Below are 24,777 nucleotides of genomic sequence, written 5' to 3' on the forward strand. Positions count from 1 at the left end.
ATTTCACAACTTGTACGGTAGTTTCAATTTGTTGTGTTTCCGTTGTTCCTATACCCCCTTTCAGAAGTTTCCGGCAAGTTCACTCTGGTGATTACCCTAGTCGAGGATCTAAATAATATACGTAATCATTATCATCATTATTTTTCCCAGTTGGCTAAAAATTGAAAAAAAATTGAGGACTTGCATATTAACATTCGTTCATTGCCCAGGGGCCAGAAGTTTTCAGTCCGCCATCTTTAAAGGGTGTGGTCGTCGCGCCGCGCATGTGCGAGATATGGGTCTCATATACTAGCGATTTTGACTGTGGCGCAAAACCACAAGTACAAACTGAGAGGTTACCAACCTTCAATTAGAATTTTCTTTGGTGTCGCCGGCGGTAATTAGTTCAAATGGCGTCCAGGGCAAAACTCGTACTCGTGATTTCATTAGAAAGCGCATTGCATTATGGGAAAATCAATGTTTATCAACACAAATGTCGCACATGCGCGGCGCGACGACTACCGCCCTTGACAACAATCAGGTAACAAAGTTGGATTGTTATGACTGCCAATTAAAAACATGATAGGGCATTATAGAACAACGATGGCGATTGGTTAATCACAAGCATGACTAGACAAAACAACGGCCTGGAAATGAAAATCCGAGCAAATTAAGGTTCAAATGAAAAGCACACAGTGTACTACGGTCATTAGTTTGAAAACTGTGTTGAAGTGAAAATAAAATGAGATCGCAATATCTCAACATATTCCAATGTTATATAATTCACATTCTACTAGGAGGTTCGGCAAGGAATATTTTCTTAAGCTGTAATCAATTGTTTATATTTTCGTGATAATGTAATTAAAATAAATAAAAAGCGTAAATTCGTAGACATGGGTAAGGTCTAAAATGTAATCAGCTATTTTATTCGTCCGTAATTTGTACAAACATATTAATGTTTGTAAGCGTATAAAGCATTTTCCAAATTAAATGTGGTAATTTCCAATTTTGATTCTTAAACTCAAATTATCAAAAATATTATAAAAATGTAAAATGTTATTAGGAATTTGCTTTATCTGAAAAGTATAAAAACCTATTTTTACTTTAAATGGAACTTTCATTTTATTTCCTGTAAAAACGTAAAAGGCCGTGTTTATTTCCTGTAACCTATACCAGCTATCCTCTCCTACTAGAATGAACGGTCAATTTTATTCTCGACTACCTTTTCATTGTATTTTATTTTACAAAGTCTATTTTTGTTGTACGCGCAATTTTTCTACACAATTTGATTTAAAATTACGCTAACTTATCATAAATTTTGTCAGTACTGAAAATACACGAATATGTCCCGGCCGTTTTACAGCCCTTATGTATCACGAACTTACGACCTTTTAAAATAGCGCCCCCTGTAGACGAAAATAGCACGGGAAGTCACGTGCAAATGAGCAGTGAGTAAGTTGTTATTCCTCGTTACTTATCACAGCATGCATGGGCTTGTATGTCTCGAAGATTCATCAATTTTTTTAAATGCATGGGTTCATCGACTCACTTAAATCTTCAAGAAAGCTGAGACAGAGCCGATAATTATGAACTCGACTGGTGTTTTAACTGAGCGTGCCTCAAACAGTTTGTATGAAGCTGAAGTCGAAGTTATCGACGACAACCTCACCACAAAGTTACTACCAGACTCACAGAATACCGTTTCAGAATTGAAAGGAAATGGAATTATAGCACCCAGAGATAGGTACGTAGCCATTGGTATCATTCTGAATTCATCACACATCGCTGTTATTTCAGTTTCCGCTGTACACGCGCATTTAGCTCAACAGTTATACTCAATTTCAAGGACACTTGTAGTATTCAATGGCTAAAACACGAGACCCGAAACCGGAATTTTGGGTTGTGTTAGGGTTTATATAGAGCTGGGTTTTGTAACTCCACTATACTATATAAAACAAAAGAAATATACTATACTTATTTAACCCTAACCCAACCCTAAACTCAGGCTGCTAGAGCCTGTGGGTTTAAATATTGCATTTTTGTTGCCGCTATTTGTTCAGCAATTAAAATTGCCTTGAATGGCTGGATTCAGTTGTACTATTTACATATCATACATATGTAATAAAACAAACTAGCTTAGCATAAATATTTGTAAATACTGAGGGATTGACAACAGCCTGGTACTTATACTGCAGCACACGATATATTGAAATTATACAGGCTTTTTCCTCCAGCTGCAATAGGATGAAGAACTATTACATCATAATAGTAATTTGTAATTCAAATAATTATTATAATGTAAGACTAGAAATAACCCAGTATGTACAGCATGGCTGATACCCTGTAGTATGTGTAATGTATAATTTCTGTATGATCTAGGACTCTAGCTACAAAAACATCCATTGAAATTCATTGAAGGCAATTTTAGATGACCTACCTATTTGTCATGATAAAACAGAAGCATTAAAGATGTAATATGAACTAGAACATGTTATTTTCAATATTCTTGTTTGATACTATGTCAATAAATACATTAGACTATGATTCATCATGACAGGAAAACGCTGTTCTTGTTGCATGCATCTGATAAATGTTTACTGTCCTTCATGTATAGTAGTATTATGTATTGATTGCAAGAACCCATTAGAGAACACCCATATTATCAGATTTATTAAACATATTTGGTGAAAAACATATGAAAATTATGGCTTTTTATGGCCAGTTCTGTCTGTGGTCTACAAACGTATCAATAAATCAACAAGCAGTGGAGAAATGAATCCTGTCTGTTGCCATAGTTAGGCTAGGTTTTAATCAGCCATGTGACTAGTGTTTTTTTTTTTTTCAAATCAAAGTGTCAATCTAAACCAGTTTGTGAGTACGTCTTTTTAAGGCAGGCAATGATACCACGTAGAATAAACTGGGTTTATGTTTCTCTGCTTAGTAAACGATGTGATACCAATAACATTGTGATTCAAGCTACTTGGCTACCATTAAAACTTATTGCAAGATTTTCTTGGCTTATAATACAATACTACTTTTTATATGCATTGATCAACAAATTTAGAAAACCCGGGAGTCACCAAACTATTTTTGCACAAAAAATTTGTCAGACTCCCATGAAAATGGCTATTTTGAATTCATTTATTATTGGTTCCTATGGAAACGGTTTACATCATATCTCATAAGGGAATATTGACAATAAATTCAACATTTCAGGGTCCATCCCAACACAGGTATGGTTGTAGTGGCAATGGGTGTACAGAATGTCAGCAATGATTTGTATTAAAACTAAATTAGCATGTGTAGTGATAGACAGACATGAACATTTGTTTTGACTAGTACCAGTAGTTGTTTGGCATGTGTCATGTTTTTGAAAAAAATATTGTTTTGAATGGAACATTGCTGCTGGAAGTCCTTTGAAGCCGCTCAAATGATTTTTTTCTGCATATTCGCTAAATGAAAATTGACCAGTGGCTGTAAACAACCCCAACCCTATGTAGGATTTGAACTTGGAAGAGTGTTATATATAACACCAGAAAGATTATATGACATTATACAAATGTTTATCTCAAGTTATTGCCATAAATCTGGTAAACTCGAGAGGAGAGATTAATTGGATGATGCTTGTTCTGGCAAATAGGATATCCACTTATAAGGAAAACTGAGAGCGCCACACTCACAATGCTATTATTACTAATATAAACTACCAATCAATTGCTCGTAAATATCCTATCATTTTGAGGCTATGACGATTAGTTATTTGCATAATGATATTGTGAGTATTTAGACTCAGTTCCAGGCCTAGCAGTTGAGTAATAAACACCTTGGCTACAAGTGCTTCTCTCCAGTGCGTTATTCTCCTCCCAGATTTGGTGACCAATACTCACTTGGTTCACTCTACCTTGAGAAGTCTGTTTTCAGTTTACATATTCATTCTCAGTTTTATTTTCGTATTACAGCATTGTTTTTTTCAAAGGCATATCACATTTGGTGTTTTGATAATCGATTATTCAAGTTCTCAGGGAATTGTCTGGGGTTTTTGCAAAGCCTCTTTGTAGTTGCTTACAAGGTACAGGAGTTGGGTGTATGCAACTATTTTGTGTCTGCTTTAATGTAGCTGAATGTTTCATATTTTTACTTTTTCAGGTACCATGTAGTCTACTATATAATAGGATTTCTAGGAATTGGTACTCTGTTACCATGGAATATGTTCATTACAGCTAATGGGGTAGGTCATATGAATAGATTTTAACCTAAAAAAAAGAGTTAAAAGTGTTTCTTTTTAAATACATTGCCAAATAAGCGTGGTGATTGGTGGCCATTTTAGTGCTAAAAAGTCATCAAAATCACACATTTCTACCATTTCAGAACCGGATCTTGGCCATGCCCGGACATATTTCATTCAACCTTTGGTTTTGTCATTAAATATAGATTTGATTCAAAATGCCTGACTGATGGCCATTTTCTTTTTAACAAATGTTGTATTAAGAGCCATTTTCTAACATGGTTTGAATAATCATTTTCAAACTTTACATATACATCATGTAACACATTTGCACAAGCATCTGTTTCTGAATCTGATTCAAAATGGCTGATTGTCATTTTCGTGCTAGAAATATATGATGAATAAGTGCAGAGTAAAAGAATTGCACAAATTAATTGGCTTTACTTTACATATTCATCACGCAAGTGTAGATAGTCTGTTTTAAACATTAAATGTTGAACATGTATGTTGTTAAATAATACAAAAAAAAATTTAAACTGACATATTACATCATCTTAAAATTTTCCCTGGGATGAGACGCAAAACATTTACCATAGCTCAGCATGTAGTTGAGGATGGTTAACCTTGATATCTTTTTTTCTATTGCAGTATTTCAACTACAAATACAGAGATACGGAAAATCACAATGACACAACTGAAATGCAGGAAACATTTGAGAATTTCTTTTCCTTGGCAGCAATGTCATCTAGTATCGTGATGTTATTTCTGAATGCTGCTTTGAAACATTTGTAAGTATCAAATTATAGAATAAAAAAATGTGCTACTCCGGTATATTTCTCTCAACATCCAGTAATTAGTGAATTTAAACCAATGTGATGAGAAAAATGTCCATACTAATTTGCATCATTTGCATAATTATTCCAAACTGAAATTGTAATGATTAACATACTAAAAAAAATACTCTACCACCTCATCACAATAGTCACCCATTGAAAAAAAGGCAAGTTCTGTGCGATGTCAGACCAGTATGGTAATAAAACAAAGTACCACCACACTGTTTGTATTCTGGGAAGAACGTTCTTATACCATGCAAGTTGAAATGTGAAAATTGTCAATATTTCATTGTATGAAGAATATGAGCCCAATTCCTTCAGCTGACCACTGAAGTATATCAGTGTTTCTGTCACCCAGATTGTTGTTGCAATTTTAATGCTAATGTTGAATTTTGTACCCCCTCCCCCCCATAGGACTAGGGAGCACACTGCTACAAATTTCCATTTATTGACCAAAACTAATGGGGCACAGTGGCTACAATTTTCCAGCATTTCTTCAGATGTATTTTACTTTTGAATGATTCAATATTGCTGTGATTACAGACTGTTGTCACCAATGCATATTTCATGTTTATAAGACTATTGCAGCAAATTTGTTGGAGAATAATTTCAGTGACTTGTTAGAAGCTTGTTAATTAGACATGATATTGAATGTTTAAGCAACTATGGCTTTACTGTGTTTAGACCAGATTTACATGCTTCATTTCAGAATCTCACTAAACATGCGTGTCTATACTGGTTTGGTTTTCACTATGATTATGTTTGCGTTCACTGCCACCATGGTGCTGGTAAACACTGATGATTGTAAGTTTTAGAAATCCATATGCCATCTGTTTAACTGATGTCTGATTGTATCACTACAACTACTCTTTAGGGGCATGCTTTCTACTTGTGTTCTTGCTTCTAGGACAGTGTTTAAGCAAATGAAAAATAAATTTTTAAAGTGTAAAATTGCTCTAATAATTATGTTCAGTCTATCTGAGGATTGTGGGTAGAATTTTTGTATGATCACATGTTCACTGCAAGTGCTATTGTATATACACATAAGATTGATATCACATTCAAGTTACTGACACTGTCATAAATGTGTTCTTTATTTCTAGGGCAGTCTATGTTCTTTGGCATTACTTTGCTCAGTGTTATCATAATAAATTGTAAGTTAAAATGTTTATATCAATTTTATCTGATATCTATTCATGCATTATTGACATTGTTGTTGATGAAGCCATCATCTATTATTTTGCATTTTTTTTTATCAGAATATAACTATAAAATGATTGTTTTTGGATACTGCAAATTCATTGAAATTGTTTTGTAGTTGTCCCATTGGTCTATAAAATACACATGTGATAACCGGAGAGGGGGGATTTCAATGGAACATGTTATGCCCCACTGTAATGATGACATGTATGATTTGTTTTCAGTTTCTGCTGCTTTATTTCAAGGCAGTATTGTGGGTTTAGCTGGTATGTTACCACCTCAGTATATGCAGGCATTGATGAGTGGTATGGCTGTAGCTGGTATATTTGCATCATTAGCTAGTATCATTTCCATATCAGGTAATTTGGTCATATTGCATAGTAATTTAACAACATTAAGGGGTTGACCATTAGAAACTTTGGGGGATAGATTTTTTTATGTTTGGAAAAACGTATGTGCATGTTAGAACCTGAAAATTTTTCTGGAATACCTTAAATCTCGACATGCTACACTGTTTTCAATCCTCAACACAACTAACTCAGGGTTCTCCCCAGGGCTTTTTAGCGCCGAGGTCCGCGGCGCTATACCTGTGAATCTCGGCGCTTCACTTGGGACCTCAGCGCTATGTGTTCCCACCTCGGCGCTTGATTTCATATTTGACATGCCAATATCAGATGTGAAAAAGCTTTGTTCGCCACGCCGGTCGGCCCCGACCGTCACTCAAAATTAGTGACCACCACGGAAATGCTTCCGACGAGGACTATTGTCTGATTGTTGGTATAATTACGTACCGACCGACACGCATCCTGCCAGTCGTGGATTATAATTTATAAACAATAGACCTAGTCGCACGATACGTAGCGGCTAGTCAAATTTGTGGAATTAGCACCTCTTTGTTTGTAAGTAAATACTTTCTGCGATAGACACAGTATTTAGATTGAAAGCTAAAATTATTTCAAAATCAATTCCACCTCGATATAACATGGTCAAATTGGAGTTCACGATCAGTTCACGCTACTCAAGAAAAAACAACGTGTTTATTGCGTGATTTGGTAAAATACATTTGAACTGTTATCATTGCGAATCATGTAAAAACTCTTCTTTCAAGACCTAATTTACCTTTTAAAAATTGCAAATCACCTTTTTCGAAAGCTGTCATGCAGTTTTCAATTGAAATCGATGCCAAGACATCGTGCTACGACATCGCTTTACTTCCGCAATGTAATTTTTATGATCACTACCATTCGGAAAACTTCGGGTTCTACCGGCATTACCATGCGGCATTTTGATTGGTTAATGGAATTCTTGACCCATCGGGTCAAAGGACACATGCTAATGTTTCACAAACATCATGGCGGGTCTGTTTTTTTTTACCGAAGCGATCAAGTGATCTAAAATAATCGCTCCCGATAAAAATAAGTCGGATTTTACTTGCATTACATATCAAAAAAAAAAAAGAAGTAAAATTTGTTGAGGAATTATTGCTATAACTGGTGTATAACATGGCCAAGTAAGTTATGTCACGTCGTAACTTTGATGATCGTTTTGAAGCTTCATTTGTTCGCTCATTACTGTAATTGTAAACGTTTTAGAAGTTGATGGTACGAATAATAAATTACAACAATACGTCAATTAATTACGTGATCGATTTTTTGAAGGAGAATGTTTTTGGAGTGAATAAAATTATGAGATTCGTGAACATAAATCTGGCTTAACGTTTTGAATGCGTTTCCTTCAACGTTTTACAAAACAATTAAATTGCAACAATAATGTATTTGTGTTTGTTTTTAGTCTGTAGCATTTGTATTTCGAGAATGTTTCAAACTCTTCTAAATTGTGAAACATAATGTGTTGATTCCATTAAAAAAAAATATTTGCCCTGTTACTGAGCTTACTAATATTCATAATTGTAAATAAGTTCTGTTAATCAATGAAGGAAAGATATGTAAATGAAATGCAAATTATTATGCAAATTAGCCCCGGTGCTATGCATTTTTTCTGGGGAGAACCCTGCTAACTTAAGAAGTATGTAATGTTGCATGTATGCTTGGATGCAGTGTTAACAGACGTTATGAAATGTTGTATTAAATGTATAAATTTAGAAAGAAAGGAACAGACAACTTGAGAAGTGGTGTTCATCAAACAAATTCCTTGACTTGGTTCTTATCAAATTTTGAATGATTAGGTAGGACACATTACAGAGACACTAGTTTTGTGTGTGATTTTATGGACTAGTTGATGCTCTAAGTTGCTGAAAATGTGATCCCAGTCAAATTTTATATAAATGCTTGGCGATGTTCGGCTGTTTGCTTAACAATTTCTGACTCAGATATCTTGCCAATACTGTGATTGTTGCATTTGGTATACGGCACATACTACTTCATTGAAGTGCTATAAACAAAATATACAGCTTTAAAACCCACTAACACCCATCGATGAGGGAAACTGGGGGGGGGGGGCAGTTACAGTTTTACTATCATCTGCTATTATTATTTGTATTATTTGATGATTGATTGGATGGATGGTCTGTCTGGTATATTTATTTGAATGTCACCACTAGCATCAGTAAGGAGAATACTTAATTTCCTCAGCAATGTTTCTACCTAATACCAAGGTAAATATTGCTGTTAGTATTCATGCCTATCTGAATATTTCCTGTTTTCTTTTCTGCTTTCAGCAAGCTCCAGTCCTAAAGTCAGTGGTTTCAGTTATTTCTTGTCGGCTGTTGGTGTCATCTTGTTGTCTATCATCTTATTCACAGTTTTACTGAAAATGCCATTTTTAAAATATTACATGAACAAAAAAAATGGTAGGTGAAAACTGGTTTTACTATTTGTCAAGCGATGTCACCATGTTTTTGTATTGTGGTGAATACTTCAACAGTACACCTTTCTCTATAGTACTGCACTTTACTGTCACAATGTAGACTATACAGCTACATCAGCTAACTATAAATACAAACTAGCTAAGAAATTTGTCCAAAATGTCTATTTTGAATAAATACCAAGGAATATAAATACATTGTTTGCTAGAAGAATTATTTACTAGATGTTCATTCCACTTCTACATATAAATGTCACTGTAAACGGTTTAATTTTAACTCCAAGGTATTTTCACAATTTGAGGATTTTATGACATTCAAATTTTTGAAAGTCACTGATCCATGATATTCACCGTCCTGTGAAGTTTAACTATCGTGAAATTTGAGGCCGTTTACAGTAGATTTTACATTTATGTTGTATATTATATACAAGTTTACATGCTGACTTTGTCTTACTTTCAGATCTTGGTTGTTCTACTGAATTTAATGTGAACGCTAAAAGCAGAAACCAATCCAAACCACCATTTACATTTATTTTAAAAAAGGTAATAAATAATATAATACTATGGCAATTGATGCAAAAGTCACTTCAATCTTATTATTTTAGGCTTCAACATTGAATAACTTGTACATTTAGATTTAGTGTTTCTCTCATCAGAGGTCATCTCGTTCCCCTTTATTTTGAAGATAGGACATCAATGAAAATATTGATAACATCATTAAAAAGCCTAAACATACAAGTAAATTGCATCATTTTGTCATATATATATTTATATACATGTTTATTTGATGAAAAACCAGTGCCATATTAAGATGGTCAATAACGCATTTGAGTGTAACATTAGTAGTATATGAAACCGCAGTGTGTCTGACCTACCATCAGATTACATAATATTTTCTTTTTTGTTTCTGAAAGATTTGGTTAATGGCAGCGCTAGTGGTTTTAGTATTTACAGTCACATTGACTTGTTTCCCTTCTGTGACATCAAGGGTAGATTCTACACGAAGTGACATTTCATCGTGGACGAGTAAGTATGCATGCCAACTCAATTTACAGAATGCCTAGCACAGTATTATCCATAGATATAGTGTAAACTTTAAGTGTTGAGTGTATTTTGTACACTGTTTTGGGTGTATGAAATCCTAAAAACATGCTGCTGTGTGACAACTGACATCTTAACTAGTTTTGTAAACTAATCTGAGAGAGTTGTGCATTAACACAATTAACAGTCCCACTCTAAGCAATCTTCATTATCTTGACAAATGAATAAAGTGTCTTTTTTAATTACTGCTAGAATTTTTTGCCATTTCAGGATTTTATGGCATTTGTGATGAGAAAATTCTGTGAAAATCACTGACACTCTAGGACAACAGAAAACAAATTTCACTGCTACAATGTTTCTGCTTTTCTTTCACTTACAAAATTTGCCAGCTCTTGCAAGTTCTTAAAACTGTAAACGCTATGTCTGTAACTTCATCAATGGACTCGCTGTATCCTGAAACCAGAACACACACTTTTCCTTAATAATAGTGTTGGGTTTTTTATCATGTATAATAAAATATGCTGGACTTCAGCATAACGAGTGTCACTAATACTTTGTTGTGTCCAATACGAGGATGACATTCATGCTGTGAGTCACTCTCTTCTCCAATTACAAAATCCTAATCCTAATTTGAATTTTTTTTCTGATTACCTCCTAACATTTACTTCTATTTTACAGATTTGTATTTTACACCAGTGACATGTTTTTTACTTTTTAACACTTCGGATTACATTGGTAGAACTCTAACAAGTTGGATTCGATGGGTGAGTATGGTGGTACAAAGTGACATGCTGCCACTGTGCTGGATATGTTCATTTGATAATGTGTGGGCTAGATGTTTCTTTAAACAAGACTATTGGATTGGCTAGTGTAGAACCATCAGTCTCGTGTCTTTGTTATATAGTTGACATATACTATACACTCCATCACATACACTATAATGTAAGCATGATGTGCAAAGATGTTGTATAATTCCCGAATTGATGTACATGTAATTCTATTTGTGTATACATATCCTACCTAGCAACAGGTGTGAGTAGGACAAAAATATAAAAAATTCAAAAGAACACTGGCAGACATGCAACCCTGAAAGAAGTCAGTGGCATATTTGAAACAGTCAGTGAGTGAGTGAATGTGGGTGGGTACAAACAAGGGCAGCAAGAACTACCGGGGTATTTAACCTTTTCACCACCAGTTTCCTCTTTTCATCACAAATTCACAAAATAGTTCTGTTCTACACTTTCCTTCAGAAAATCGGGACAAAAAGTAGCCACATTTTTTGAGTGAAAATTAACTCTAATTAGTCCCCGTTCGGATGTAGTCCGAAAACGGGGACTTATGTTTTGCCCTGTGTGCGTGCGTGCGTGCGTCTGTGATCACCTGTATCTCGAACATGCATGGACCGATTAAGTTCAAACTTCACTCATACATCACACATTATATGGGACATATGCACATGCATTTTTTTCATGATCCGATTAACGATAGCCGAATAGCGGCCATTTTAAGGCCAAAATTGCATCAAAATCGCACATTTTCACCATTCCGGACCAGGATCTCAGTTATGCATGGATGGATTTTGTTCAAATTTGGTACATACATTAAACATAATAGGACCTTGATGCACGTCATTTTTTTGGGGGGATCGGGTTTGAAATGGCCGACTGGCGGCCATTTTTTTTAAAGAATTCAGTTCTGGATCCGTATCTGAGACATGTTGGATTGATCAAGTTCAAACTTCACACACACAAGGTACATCATGTCACAAATATGTATGTGCATTTGTTTCATGATCTCATTAACGACAGCCAAATGGCGGCCGCTTTAAGGCCGAAAATGCATTGAAATCGCACATTTTCACCATTCTGGACCCAGATCTCAGTTATGCATGGACGGATTTCGTTCAAATTTGGTCATTTTTTTTTCCCGGATCAAGTTCGAAATGGCCGACTGGCGGCCATTTTGTTAAAGAATTCAGTTCTGGATCCGTATCCAAGACATGTCTGGATTGATCAAGTTCAAACTTCACACACACATGGTACATCATGTCACAAATAGATGTGTGCATTTGTTTCATGATCCGCTTAACAATAGCTGAATGATGGCCATTTTAAGGCCGAAAATGCATCAAAATCATGTATTTTCACAATTCCGGAACCAGATCTCAGTCATGCATGGATGGATTTTGTTCAGATTTAGTACAATGTGTTGTACATATGCAGGTGCATTTCGGTCATGATCTGCTTTGAATGTATATGTCACTCAAATATGAACGAAGCGGGGACGTGTCATTGACAATGACTTGTTTTGTCTATTGACTCCAAAGTTAGGGTTTATTTCCAGAAATATTGAATATAAGAAAAAAGTGCAGACAAATTTGGGTGAGAAAGTCTTGTAATGAAAAAGGTTAAAACAGCTGAGAAGCATGGATTTCCAGTTGAAAAAGAAAATGGACTGAAATAGCGATCCAACTCACAAAAATATTACGCTATGGCCATAGATAATTTGCATGTTCTTTATTTATGCTTAGGCAGAATAGTGTGCAGATTATAAGCTGGTACAAGTTAATTTGAAAGATGGTGGCATTCTTATGCTGCAAGTTGAAAACATTTATGTTTGGTGTACTGCACATTTGGAACATTCAAAATCTGTTCTTCCTTCCGGTTTGTTGACCTCAGGTCATGAAATATGTGCAAGTGTACAAACGATAAACGTTCAAACGCTATTAATTCAGGAATTGGCTGAGATATCCAAGCACATGTTTTAAAATACGGCACCTTCCTTAGCCACCCATCCTGATACCAGAACATACAAGATTACCTACCAATATTCATAGTGTGTTTTTCAAATGAGATTAATTTATCCTTGACTTCAGCATAATAAACAGTATTAGTACTGTATTGTGCTCAATACATGGATGACACCTATTGTATACCATCTGATTGCTACACAACAGTTCCATGTTGTATGCTTTTACTAGTATGTTACTGCCCTACATGCCTACTGTCTGTACACAAAGCATACACATTTTCCACATCTACCTTCCTGGCTCTAGACGGCATTTATTATCACATACAGCTGACATAATGTTGTATTGTAAGATTTATTTTGAAGCCTTCAATATGTTAATTTGTGTACTGTAATAAACAAATAGCCTACTGTGGAATAGTTTATTTTTGCTGGAATTAATTTTCGCTGAAAAGGCATTTTGTATGGAATTTATTTTCACTAATTTTTGATGAGTTTAATGTGAAATATATGAAAAAAAGTATATTCGCTGGATTTTATTTTCACGGAATCCTCCCATCAGCGAAAATAAATTCCCAAGCGAAAGTAAAGTATTCTACAGTATAGTAATTTAATTTTCAGCATCTTAAGGGGTCGTCATGTTACTGACTCTATCAATAAACTGTGATATGCCAATATGGACCCAATAGCATAACTTTCAGATTTTGTTCATCAGACATCTACTGAATGAATATAACTGAAAGTTACCAAGCATTTCTCTAGATTTCTTAGTGATCACATGCAGCATTTATTATTGACTTGTGAAGACAATAACTCAAATCAATAAGCAGCAAATTTGTCAGGTTTTCACCAGGATAGCTTGTTAATGCTGCAACTTTGGCATTTGTTCGTGCCCAAAGTCAATTGAAATTTGAAGGTTCCTTTAACAAAATATTTATGACAAAAACAAACTTTAAAGGTGACATGATCAAAGTTTAATAATTAACTTATTTGTTGCAGCCTGATGAATCCGGAATTGGTCTAACAATATTGGTTGTACTTAGAATTGCATTTATACCACTGTTTGCATTTTGTAATGCAATGCCAAGACCTCATAGAACTCCAGTGCTATTTGACCATGATGCTTATTTCATAACCTTTATGATACTATTTGGTATATCCAATGGATATCTAGGAACTCTCTGTATGATATATGGACCAAGGTAAGTAACTCAAGAGTTTACAACTTGTATGCATACTTTCAATATTCTGGCGAGGAATTGGCCACATACAAATTTCAACGGAATCGCTCTGTTCCTGTCAGAGCAATTGTTTTGGACAAGTTTACAAACTGATTTCAGGTTTTTTAGACAAAATGGCAGTCAATTCAACACATTTGATGGAATCACAAAATGACAACCCACAGTATAACCCAAGAATGTAGTACTTGTATTAAAATTTCAACTGAATCAAGCAATATATTAGTGAGAAATTGGCAAGGGTACTTAATCAGATGGTAATGAAAATTGATGTGAACAAGGACTATTATACATGGTCTGTGAGGTTTTAATGCGTTTTAAATACTCTAACTCAAGCATTTTGTTACATTCCTGTTTTAATGGTCTCTAGTTTGACAGTGAAAACATTCAAGGGCTGCATATAAATGATGCACAGAATTCCTGATACCAGAACATACAAGATTACCTACCAATATTCAGTGTGTGTTTTTCAAATGAGATAGATTAATTTATCCATGACTTCAGCATAATAAACAGTGTTAGTACTTTATTGTTTTATTGGTATGACATGGTTTGTTTTTGCAGGAAAGTAGCAGATGAACATAAAGAAACGGCTGGCACAATGATGGCATTCTTTCTAGCAGTTGGCCTTGGTACTGGTGCAGCACTGTCATTTGCAGTTACAGAGTCAATCTAATTTCTTCGATCTTTCTTTAGTAACTGGAACCTTGTACATGTGGAGAACTTTGTTTGACTTGCAATCGTTGTGGTCAATGGTAACCTAACACAATTTACAAACATTGATTGCCATTTACAATTGTGATAGACATGGTCTGTTTATGTCTTTATTAGTCCAATTTTTTTAAAGAGGCTTAACTATAAAAGTGATTCCCAGCAAGTAGCTCAGGTCAATGCAGTTGCTTGTCCATCTGCAGTATATATTACTGCAAATGTTTTTGTAACCAAAAGATAATAAAATATCCAATGTATAAATCTTATAAATCATTAGTGTACTTGCTTTGATACAAACCCTAGATCATTTAAGGACAAGTCACTCATAGGTGGAACTATGAACACGCATTGGTGGGGAAGTTTGGATGCAGTTTCTATTGACACTAAAAACACTTTTGAACTGCACCAATAAATATTCTGCTCTCAATTTTCTATATACATATAAAAAAATCCATTTCACTTCCTTTTCTTGGGTCTTTCCAGTATGTTTAAAAATTTTCCCCTCGTCATCTCACGGGCTGAAATTAGAAAAAAAAGTTAATCATTGATATGGTGGATATTCAGGTATGCATACTGACAAGTTTATTCATTGCTGGGGGTGCCAAACTAGGGAAGCATATTGGTGTCATTCTTAATAAAATCAAAGAAAGCTTAGAACTCCTGTGTGCTGAGAGTTTTGGAGACTCATTAAAAATTAATTCAAAATTACTTACACTTGAGATATTGATGGAATAGCTGAAAACTAATTATGCAAATAAGGTAACTAATATGAACTGATTTAAGTGTAAAACTAATAAGGTCTGCACAATGTACCAAGTTTCATTGAAATGTGATTAGAACCAAAAAAATATTAGTTATTATGCTAATTACCGGTAGAGAATTAATATGAACAGATTATAACCCAAAATTAATCAGGCTGTCTATTGTCCTAGAGCATTTATGAACCAAGTTTTATTCAAATGTGATGATCAATACTTGAGATATCAGTATTATGTTAATTAGGTGATTAAGAAGCATAAATATTTACCAAAAACTAATATGGTGCATAGTCTTGGGTTCATTGAAATTTGATAGGTACTCTTTAAAAGTTTCATTGAAATCCAATGAGTGGTTTTTAGACATCAGTGCAACAGCCATAGAACAGCAAAAAATTAACTAATTATGCAAATTAGGTAATTAATAGGCACAATTATTTATCCCAAAATTAATCAGGTCTCTGCATAGTCCTAGAATATCTATGTTGCAAGTCTCATTGAAATGTGATGATTAGTACTTGAGATATCAGGTGAAAAGCTGAAAATTAACTAATTATGCTAATAAGATGATTAATATGCACAAATATTTACCCAAAAACTAATTAGGTCTCTGCACAGTCCTCAAGTAACTATGTACCAAGTTTCATTGAAACATGATCATTACTACTCGAAATATCAAAAGCTGAAAATTAATTAATTATGCAAATTAGGTAATTAATATGTACTGATATTACCCTAAAAACTATCAGGTCTGTGCAGTGTCATATGACACCTATGTACCAAGTTTTATTGAAATGTTATGATTAGTACTCGATATCAGTGGAAAAGCCGAAAATTGATTAATCATTATGCAAATTAGGTAATTAATAATATTAACAGATTTTTACCCAAAACTAATCAAATCTGCACATTAGTTCAGAGCATCCATGTGCCAAGTTTCATTGAAATCCAATGAGTGGTTCTTCAAAAATCAGTGGAACAGTCATAGAACAGCTTAAAATCAGTTAATTATCATGCAAATTAGGTAATTAATATTCATAGTTTTTACCCATAACTAATCAAATCTGCGCACTAGTTCAGAGCATCCATGTGCCACATTTCATCAAAATCCAATGAGTGGTTCTTTAGATATCAGTGGAACAGTCTTGGAACAGCTAAAAATCAGCTAAGTATCATGCAAATTAGGTAATTAATATTCATAGATTTTTACCAAAACCTAATCAACTCTGCGCATTATCCCAGAGCATCTATGTACCAAGTTTCACCAAAATTTGATTAGTGATTCTTGAGATAACGGTGGAACAAAAAAAGTGACATACAGACATACAGACAGGGTAACTGCAAAGACTCCCTTTTGTGCTTCGCACACAGGAGTCAAAAATCTTGTTAAAACATGAATGTACTTCCGGTTCATTGGCATCCTGTGGCATTCATAAAGTTATCTGGTCTCTTATATTCGATCCACTAGTGTACAACAATAGAAACATTTGCTCAATATACCCATTTTCAGTGCCCCTTGTCTAGCCTTTACAGCTTCTACTGGTACATAGTAGCTTGCAATGACTTTAGGGTTATTGTTTGTTATATATGCTTCAAGCCATATAATTGATCGGGAAAATCCATCAATGCACCCACTGATACATATTCCATATGGCTTGAGTTTATCGTACCCATCTAGATGCCACAACAAATCCGGACCTTTACTGTAATATCGTCTTCATCGCAGCCTACGACGGTTTCTAAGAAGAACACCGACAGGATCCAACAACTTCAGTAGGAGTATCACTGTTTCACTTTGTATACACTTGAATGTATCTATCGGTAGCCTGGCAATTGGTTAGATCCCTGAATAAAACTGACCACGTCGTCGATATTGGTGATTTTTTTTCTCCTAAAGAGTCCTAGCTTCCGCAACCATCTTTTGAGGGACCGGATACTTAAAATTACATTGTGCCTGTGAGTTAGGTTGACAAATATTTTGTTCGTAGTTGAGACCAAGGCGGAAGTAAAATGTAATGAATTCATCTCTATCCGCCATTGCTGCAGCATATGACACCAGCTGAGACTCGTTATAACAAGATATTTTTTTTTAATTGTTTGCCAAGAGTGTGGCACCAAACGCCTACACAAGTTAAACAAATATTTACCTTCCTCTAAACCTAACTGATATGCTAAGTTTTGTAATCCTTTCACTTTCTCCATTAGGTTGGCAGTAGTTAGACTTCCAAACTCTGAAGAGGATTTAAAAAGATGCACTGTTAGAATCAATGTGAACACGTTTTTGGTAGTTTTTTTTTGTATAACCACTACAAACTCTGCGGTGCTCCAAACCCAACACGTGCCTGACAGAACATTGCAGTTTTTACTTCCCCAGTCGATTTTTTTGTCGGTACCAATCAAATTGCTGGAACATCAGATAGTCAAAGTATAACCATTCACGGCAGAGTTTATCGTCATGTGTGATAAGTTGCTGGAAAATTGTCTCTCAATGTTTATTATCTTGTTGAAAACAGTCTGATTTTTGCCGACAATGCTAACATGGCTTTGACAGTGTTACCATGACCACCAAAATGAATATTCATTCAACTCATTGCAAGAAAGCGTGAACTTTGCAAATTCGCAGTATTGATCTTGCCAATGAGACATACACTATTCTGTCAGGCATTAGCGAGGTCTGATGTCAGGATACTGCAAACTTAGACCTTTGGGAAAATTGGTTTGGGCTGTGAACAATGGATATGAAGCTAACCTTGTAACATGTCTATATCATCGTCTTCCAATTTGGCAGACCACGGTGGTGACTGACTCCCTGCAACAGGCTACAAAATAGAGAATACTACCAGTAATTTACAATAATGCTATGATTCACATGTTCCTGTTTAGTTAGTTATTTTCGAAATTGGAGACTGAGACCAGCTTAATTTTTGAATATTTCTATCTATTAGCCATAGCGACCACCCAAGAATCTTTATATGAAGGCTGGGTTATTGTTTTTATGGAATACCAACTTGTATACTTAACATTGTCCAGAAAATAATAAAATGGTATTGTTACTACAAACACATTCTTTGAGTTGATTAAAATTAAATAAGTTTGACTTGACAAAATTAAAAGTTGTTTTATAACCAGAATGCTAATTATACTTTTCTCTGATCAAAAGCAAAAATTAAGTGTCCACCCTTTCAGCAATAAAAAAGATAGTCTATATAATGTATACTTTACGACCCACAGACTACAAGATCCTCCCAAGATTTAAACTTATGTAATCTACCGGGTAAGTGATAAAAGTATAGAAATGTTGAACACTCGTACAAAAGATTTATTGCAGGGATCAGGGAAAACTATTCATAAGAATGTACAATGCTATGATAGTTGAGAGCATAGAAGTGTTCATCAGACCGTTATTCATAAAGTTGACAAAGGAATGAATTGGGTTATGACCTTTAACACCAAACTGTTACTAAATTGTTGATATCATAGACAGCGCCCTCAACACCTCTCATCCAAAATAGCTATGTATAGTTCTCATGTCAACAATTAGCCTATCAGTGTTTGTAGCCCAAATCTTATGGTTATTGTTAGCATATGGGTTTTCTTCTATGAGGATGTACTCCAATTACGTCAGCTGTGAGACAAGTAGGTGTGTAACTGTGACCTGTAGATCTGGGCAACTCTCAATTAGACACTTCCAAACTGGCTGCGTTTCTGAGATTATTGAAGGTAGAAAGACCGGCAAATCTGTGTGTTTTGTTTACATCCTTTTTGTAGGAGTTTGAGCTGACCAACATGTGTTTTACTGGCCAGAACTCTATACATACATGAGGTTTCAACAAATCACAAAACAATATTTTGATCTTTGTAACTTTTTTTCGTGGAGAAATTTACCCAAACGCTAACATTGTTGTTCTAATTGGTGGTACGAGACCTGAACACTACAACAGAGTTTAATTGCACCTCTGACAAAGACTAATGATATTATGAATTGTTGTCTGATCGAATTGGTACTCAATCTATGCATCTTCTGGGATATGAATGGTGCTAACACAATGATCTATAAATGTTTTTTTTTCTGTGTACGTTGGCATGAACTACGAGTTGTTTGACAGATCATTTAAGGCGTTGGCATGAACTACGAGTTGTTTGACAGATCATTTAAGGCGTTGGCATGAACTACGAGTTGTTTGACAGATCATTTAAGGCGTTGGCATGAACTACGAGTTGTTTGACAGATCATTTAAGGCGTTGGCATGAACTACGAGTTGTTTGACAGATCATTTAAGGCGTTGGCATGAACTACGAGTTGTTTGACAGATCATTTTAGGCGTTGGCATGAACTACGAGTTGTTTGACAGATCATTTAAGGCGTTGGCATGAACTACGAGTTGTTTGACAGATCATTTAAGGCGTTGGCATGAACTACGAGTTGTTTGACAGATCATTTAAGGCGTTGGCATGAACTACGAGTTGTTTGACAGATCATTTAAGGCGTTGGCATGAACTACGAGTTGTTTGACAGATCATTTAAGGCGTTGGCATGAACTACGAGTTGTTTGACAGATCATTTAAGGCGTTGGCATGAACTACGAGTTGTTTGACAGATCATTTAAGGCGTTGGCATGAACTACGAGTTGTTTGACAGATCATTTAAGGCGTTGGCATGAACTACGAGTTGTTTGACAGATCATTTAAGGCGTTGGCATGAACTACGAGTTGTTTGACAGATCATTTAAGGCGTTGGCATGAACTACGAGTTGTTTGACAGATCATTTAAGGCGTTGACATGAACTACGAGTTGTTTGACAGATCATTTAAGGCGTTGGCATGAACTACGAGTTGTTTGACAGATCATTTAAGGCGTTGGCATGAACTACGAGTTGTTTGACAGATCATTTAAGGCGTTGGCATGAACTACGAGTTGTTTGACAGATCATTTAAGGCGTTGGCATGAACTACGAGTTGTTTGACAGATCATTTAAGGCGTTGGCATGAACTACGAGTTGTTTGACAGATCATTTAAGGCGTTGGCATGAACTACGAGTTGTTTGACAGATCATTTAAGGCGTTGGCATGAACTACGAGTTGTTTGACAGATCATTTAAGGCGTTGGCATGAACTACGAGTTGTTTGACAGATCATTTAAGGCGTTGGCATGAACTACGAGTTGTTTGACAGATCATTTAAGGCGTTGGCATGAACTACGAGTTGTTTGACAGATCATTTAAGGCGTTGGCATGAACTACGAGTTGTTTGACAGATCATTTAAGGCGTTGGCATGAACTACGAGTTGTTTGACAGATCATTTAAGGCGTTGGCATGAACTACGAGTTGTTTGACAGATCATTTAAGGCGTTGGCATGAACTACGAGTTGTTTGACAGATCATTTAAGGCGTTGGCATGAACTACGAGTTGTTTGACAGATCATTTAAGGCGTTGGCATGAACTACGAGTTGTTTGACAGATCATTTAAGGCGTTGGCCTGAACTACGAGTTGTTTGACAGATCATTTAAGGTTTTATGCAAAAGCAAAATTCATTTGTTCCCTAGTTTTTAAAGTATGTTTTACAAATGAGACTTACACTTTTGAAAGCTGCAAATTCTGACACTCCTGGAACTGAAAAATAAAACATTGTTACATTGAAAATATGCATATTAATTGACGGAATTAGTATTAATGAAATTAACATTTTTTTCAGCAAATTCCTAAACTTTTTTGCTAATTTATATAAACCCATATACCGTACTTATCTGGGTAAGAGCCCACGCCTGGACAAACGCCCACCCCCCACTTTTGTCAAAATAAAGAAGTTGAGTTCATATCCGGGCACACGCCCAGGGGGTCTTTTTCTACACAAAAAATAAAAAAAAACTATTTTCTATTCGTTGACTGTGGTTGTATTAACAGTTAACTTTCTTGAAGTCTGTCGTGATGCTTATAAAAATTCTTTAAATATTAAATTGCGTAAAACAAGGGGTGAATGCGAAATAGCTGTGACAGCTTTCTGCCTTCAGAGCAGCACGTTCACCGCTGATTTTTTTCAGAATCATAACAGACAGCAAGTCTATAAAAATATATATTAAAGTTCTTTTTTTGAAATATGTCGTGGCTCTGAATAGGGCCAGCCGTTTGGTTTGTCGTGCTTCCTTACAAACGATTAAAGCAAATCATATAAGGAGAGCCGCTAAGCAAGTGTCGCACTCGTTCGGCTTTAACGTCATCGACAATGAAACCAATGTTGCAATATTGTAGCAACCTGTACCTGAGAGAATGGTTGAAATCACGTTATTTGGGCTTCATAAAATATTTGCTAGCAGCTTGCGAATCCATAACTGGGGCCAGCAATTTTTACCATCTTTTATCACCGCTATTGCATTTCTGTCATGAAAACTATTCTTCTGTCGTTGGATAAAAAAAAAACTTCCTATTTCAAGTCCACCGCGATATCCATATAGTGAGACATTCCAACCGCCGGAAGTTTCTGAATGATAACTTTCACCGTGGCTGATAAGCGTCGAGTCTGATAAGAAAACAATGTCACGATTTGACCTTTATGATTTGACCTTTATCACTACTAGTAAGTAGTGATGTCATTCTTAGCCAATCAGTAAAGCAGATGCATAAAGGTCAAAGATGATTGCCAGACTGTAAACAAAAGCATCGTGTGCCATCGCAGCAGAGCGACCCCATTTTTTTGTCTCTTTATTGTGATTAGAGTGCCAAGCTGACAGACTGCGAAATCCGTGGATTAAAATTGCTAAGTACAAATTGTGTGGGACGATATCGACGAACTTCAGGAAGAAGTTGACGACGGCTACAGTGACGCCGACTTGGACTTTGAGGGTTTTGAGTTTGACGAAAATGGCAATGAACGTACAAATAAAGATCTGAGAAGTTTTCCAAACAGCTATGAATTTTTACTGTGTAAATTTGTATATTATTATTGATCTTGTATGACAGTTGATTCGTAATTTGTCGAGACCGGAAATCATGTTACGCAGTTTAACCCCTGACATTTTAATTCATTTTGAGTTCACGCGTATTGGGCGTGTTTGTCGGCGGGAAAATCCTAATTCAAATGATTCCTCACTGTTGATTTGTATTATTTCTGGTTTATTTGTCACATTATAAGCAATACATTATTTTTGTTTTACTTCTAGTGTTGCATATTGTTCATTTATTTCCATTGCATGTTTTCGTTTGCCATTCTACTCCCTGCCGCAGTTTGATCTGCGTGTTGTCAATTTTCGCGAATTTTCATTTTTTTTGCCGGGGATCTTCTGGCAAACGCCCGACCCTATTTTGGGGCAATTTTGCATGTTCAGGACTTTGGGCTTATACCTGGATAAATACGGTAGTGCATTATCTCGCACATACTGGGCTCTTCTGTTATACAGAGTAGAATAAATATTCCTAATTTGGCAGATAGTTGACAATAAAGTACACAACCTCATATTCTGTAGGGTTCAATTAATTCAAATCCAATGGTTTCATGATACAAAGAAATTCAGCCAACTCCAATGAACATATTATTGTACACTTACTTTGCTCCGGCCACAGTTCTGGAGATGATCTATCCAACTTTTCTAAACTTAATAATGTTTGCTCCAAATCAGCAGCTGCAATGGGAAAATAAATCATTTCTTAGTTGTACGAATTTGAAATCATCTTCAATTATCTGATGAATCAAATGATTTTTAAATAAAAATTGTTGCAATACCTAATGCTTGTTGGATTATATTAAACCCAAACGTGGTGATATACACAAAAAATATTGTTAACAAGTTTAAAATAAATCCTCAATCTTTGGTCATATTACTTGTGGGTGTCTGACTGAAATACTACAAAATGCAAACATGAGAGAAGTATAAAAAAACTAAAAGTCAGTTGCCAGTGTCAATAAAGAGCCAAGACACAAATTGATCTCATTACACCCAGGGATACTCCAAATGCACCTTAAATACAACTATTCAGTATTCCAGACAGCTATCAACTCATCAATTCTCTTGATTCTTAAAAAAACTTCTTTATGTACTGTGGCATAAAAATAGCTACAATTGTTGAAGATACACGTAACAGGACATCCACTTTTGGATTGACATAGTAGCATGCTTTATTTGAACACATCATAATCTGTATTCATCACAAATCAACGTTTCTTGACATCGCTTGATGGCCTGCTACCTTTAAAATTAAGTCTTATCCACCGTGTTAAAAAACAAGCTTCTTCGTTTTTGTTTTTTATAATTGAGGATTAATACGAAATAATAAATTTACTAGAGATACCAGGGGAAACCAAAATTTGGATGGTAAATCACCTAGGTGACAAAAAAATTGCGATAATATAGCCAAGGGATAAGACATGGAATTTCAAAAACATATTTTGTATACAGTGTTCATGCCTTCATGAAAAATAGCGAGTTCACATACGCTCGCCTTTATGCAAATGTCGGCCCTTTTCTTTTTAATTAATTTAAACATAACAATTTTTCATAAAATGCTCCAGACCACCCTAGCCACAGTATTATTCATAGATATTTCCGATCATATACTGCCACCTCAAGTTGTCAACAACAATAGCAGCCCACGGCACCATTGTTGTGTCTTTAATGGTAAAAACAACAACTAAAACATTGTAACGGCTAAATACATACAGACCATGGAAACGTTGCGAGCACATTGGCATGTATGTTGACCTTTTTGCGATTATCACCACCGGCCTCCAGTCGCCTGATGCCGATTAACCGATAGCGAAATAGACATATAATCGTGGAAATGCACACAACTGTGACTATGAAAATCGTATTACAAGTCATACTATAATCACGAAGAAAACAAAAGTTCGATAAGATAATTTGGATTAACAGTGTATCAATAAACAGTGGTACACTTGTATTAAAATAGTTTAAAACAAAGAAAAAAATAAATGATTATGAAAACAACAAATTTCGGATTACCCGCACTCGGCGACGCCATTTTCCCTGTCTAAAATGGTCACGTGGTTATGCTCTTGGGGGCTCGTTTAAGGCACATTATCTTATTCAAAACTAGCAATATGGGCTGAATTTGTTTCCCTCGAGAATAAACCAAAAAATAGGCAGTTACTCAACAACATTCTAAATTGTATGAACAGTAATTATGTAATTATATATAGTCACAATATAGTTGCCGTTTTCTAATTAATATAAGAATGTCTTTGTCAGATAGGTTTATATTTGAGGGCATGAT

General features: G+C 35.3%; 2 protein-coding genes across 2 annotated transcripts; one reads left to right on the forward strand and one right to left on the reverse strand.

Annotated features, from left to right (window-relative positions):
• The first annotated feature begins 1,410 nt into the window (after nt 1-1,410).
• Nucleotides 1,411-15,068, forward strand: LOC100376871 (equilibrative nucleoside transporter 1-like). The gene is made up of 12 exons (XM_002734155.4): nt 1,411-1,723; nt 4,126-4,207; nt 4,853-4,992; nt 5,747-5,841; nt 6,141-6,191; nt 6,462-6,596; nt 8,915-9,046; nt 9,521-9,603; nt 9,975-10,086; nt 10,780-10,865; nt 13,849-14,051; nt 14,652-15,068. Exons 1-12 carry the CDS (start codon nt 1,566-1,568, stop codon nt 14,761-14,763), a joined length of 1,389 nt encoding a protein of 462 aa, XP_002734201.1. The 5' UTR covers nt 1,411-1,565; the 3' UTR covers nt 14,764-15,068.
• Nucleotides 14,426-24,583, reverse strand: LOC100377022 (protein lin-52 homolog). The gene is made up of 6 exons (XM_002734156.4): nt 24,507-24,583; nt 23,094-23,168; nt 21,131-21,165; nt 18,303-18,372; nt 17,701-17,784; nt 14,426-15,316 (listed from the first exon to the last, which is right to left on the reverse strand). The coding sequence occupies exons 1-6, from the start codon at nt 24,523-24,525 to the stop codon at nt 15,255-15,257; spliced, it is 345 nt and encodes a 114-aa protein (XP_002734202.1). The 5' UTR covers nt 24,526-24,583; the 3' UTR covers nt 14,426-15,254.
• Between the last annotated feature and the right edge of the window lie 194 nt (nt 24,584-24,777).

The sequence above is a fragment of the Saccoglossus kowalevskii genome, chromosome 2, assembly GCF_978046115.1.
Source record: "Saccoglossus kowalevskii chromosome 2, keSacKowa6.1, whole genome shotgun sequence".
Classification (NCBI taxonomy): domain Eukaryota; kingdom Metazoa; phylum Hemichordata; class Enteropneusta; family Harrimaniidae; genus Saccoglossus; species Saccoglossus kowalevskii.

Excerpts from the sequence above, each read along its gene's own strand:
- LOC100376871 (XM_002734155.4), top strand. The coding sequence starts at position 1,566 with ATGAACTCGACTGGTGTTTTAACTGAGCGTGCCTCAAACAGTTTGTAT. Across the intron at positions 4,208-4,852 it reads TGTTCATTACAGCTAATGGG|TATTTCAACTACAAATACAG; the intron begins GTAGGTCATATG and ends TTTCTATTGCAG. Across the intron at positions 6,192-6,461 it reads CAGTGTTATCATAATAAATT|TTTCTGCTGCTTTATTTCAA; the intron begins GTAAGTTAAAAT and ends ATTTGTTTTCAG.
- LOC100377022 (XM_002734156.4), bottom strand. Across the intron at positions 18,373-21,130 it reads AATTTGCAGCTTTCAAAAGT|CCTGTTGCAGGGAGTCAGTC; the intron begins GTAAGTCTCATT and ends TCTATTTTGTAG. Across the intron at positions 17,785-18,302 it reads TGATATAGACATGTTACAAG|AGTTTGGAAGTCTAACTACT; the intron begins GTTAGCTTCATA and ends AATCCTCTTCAG.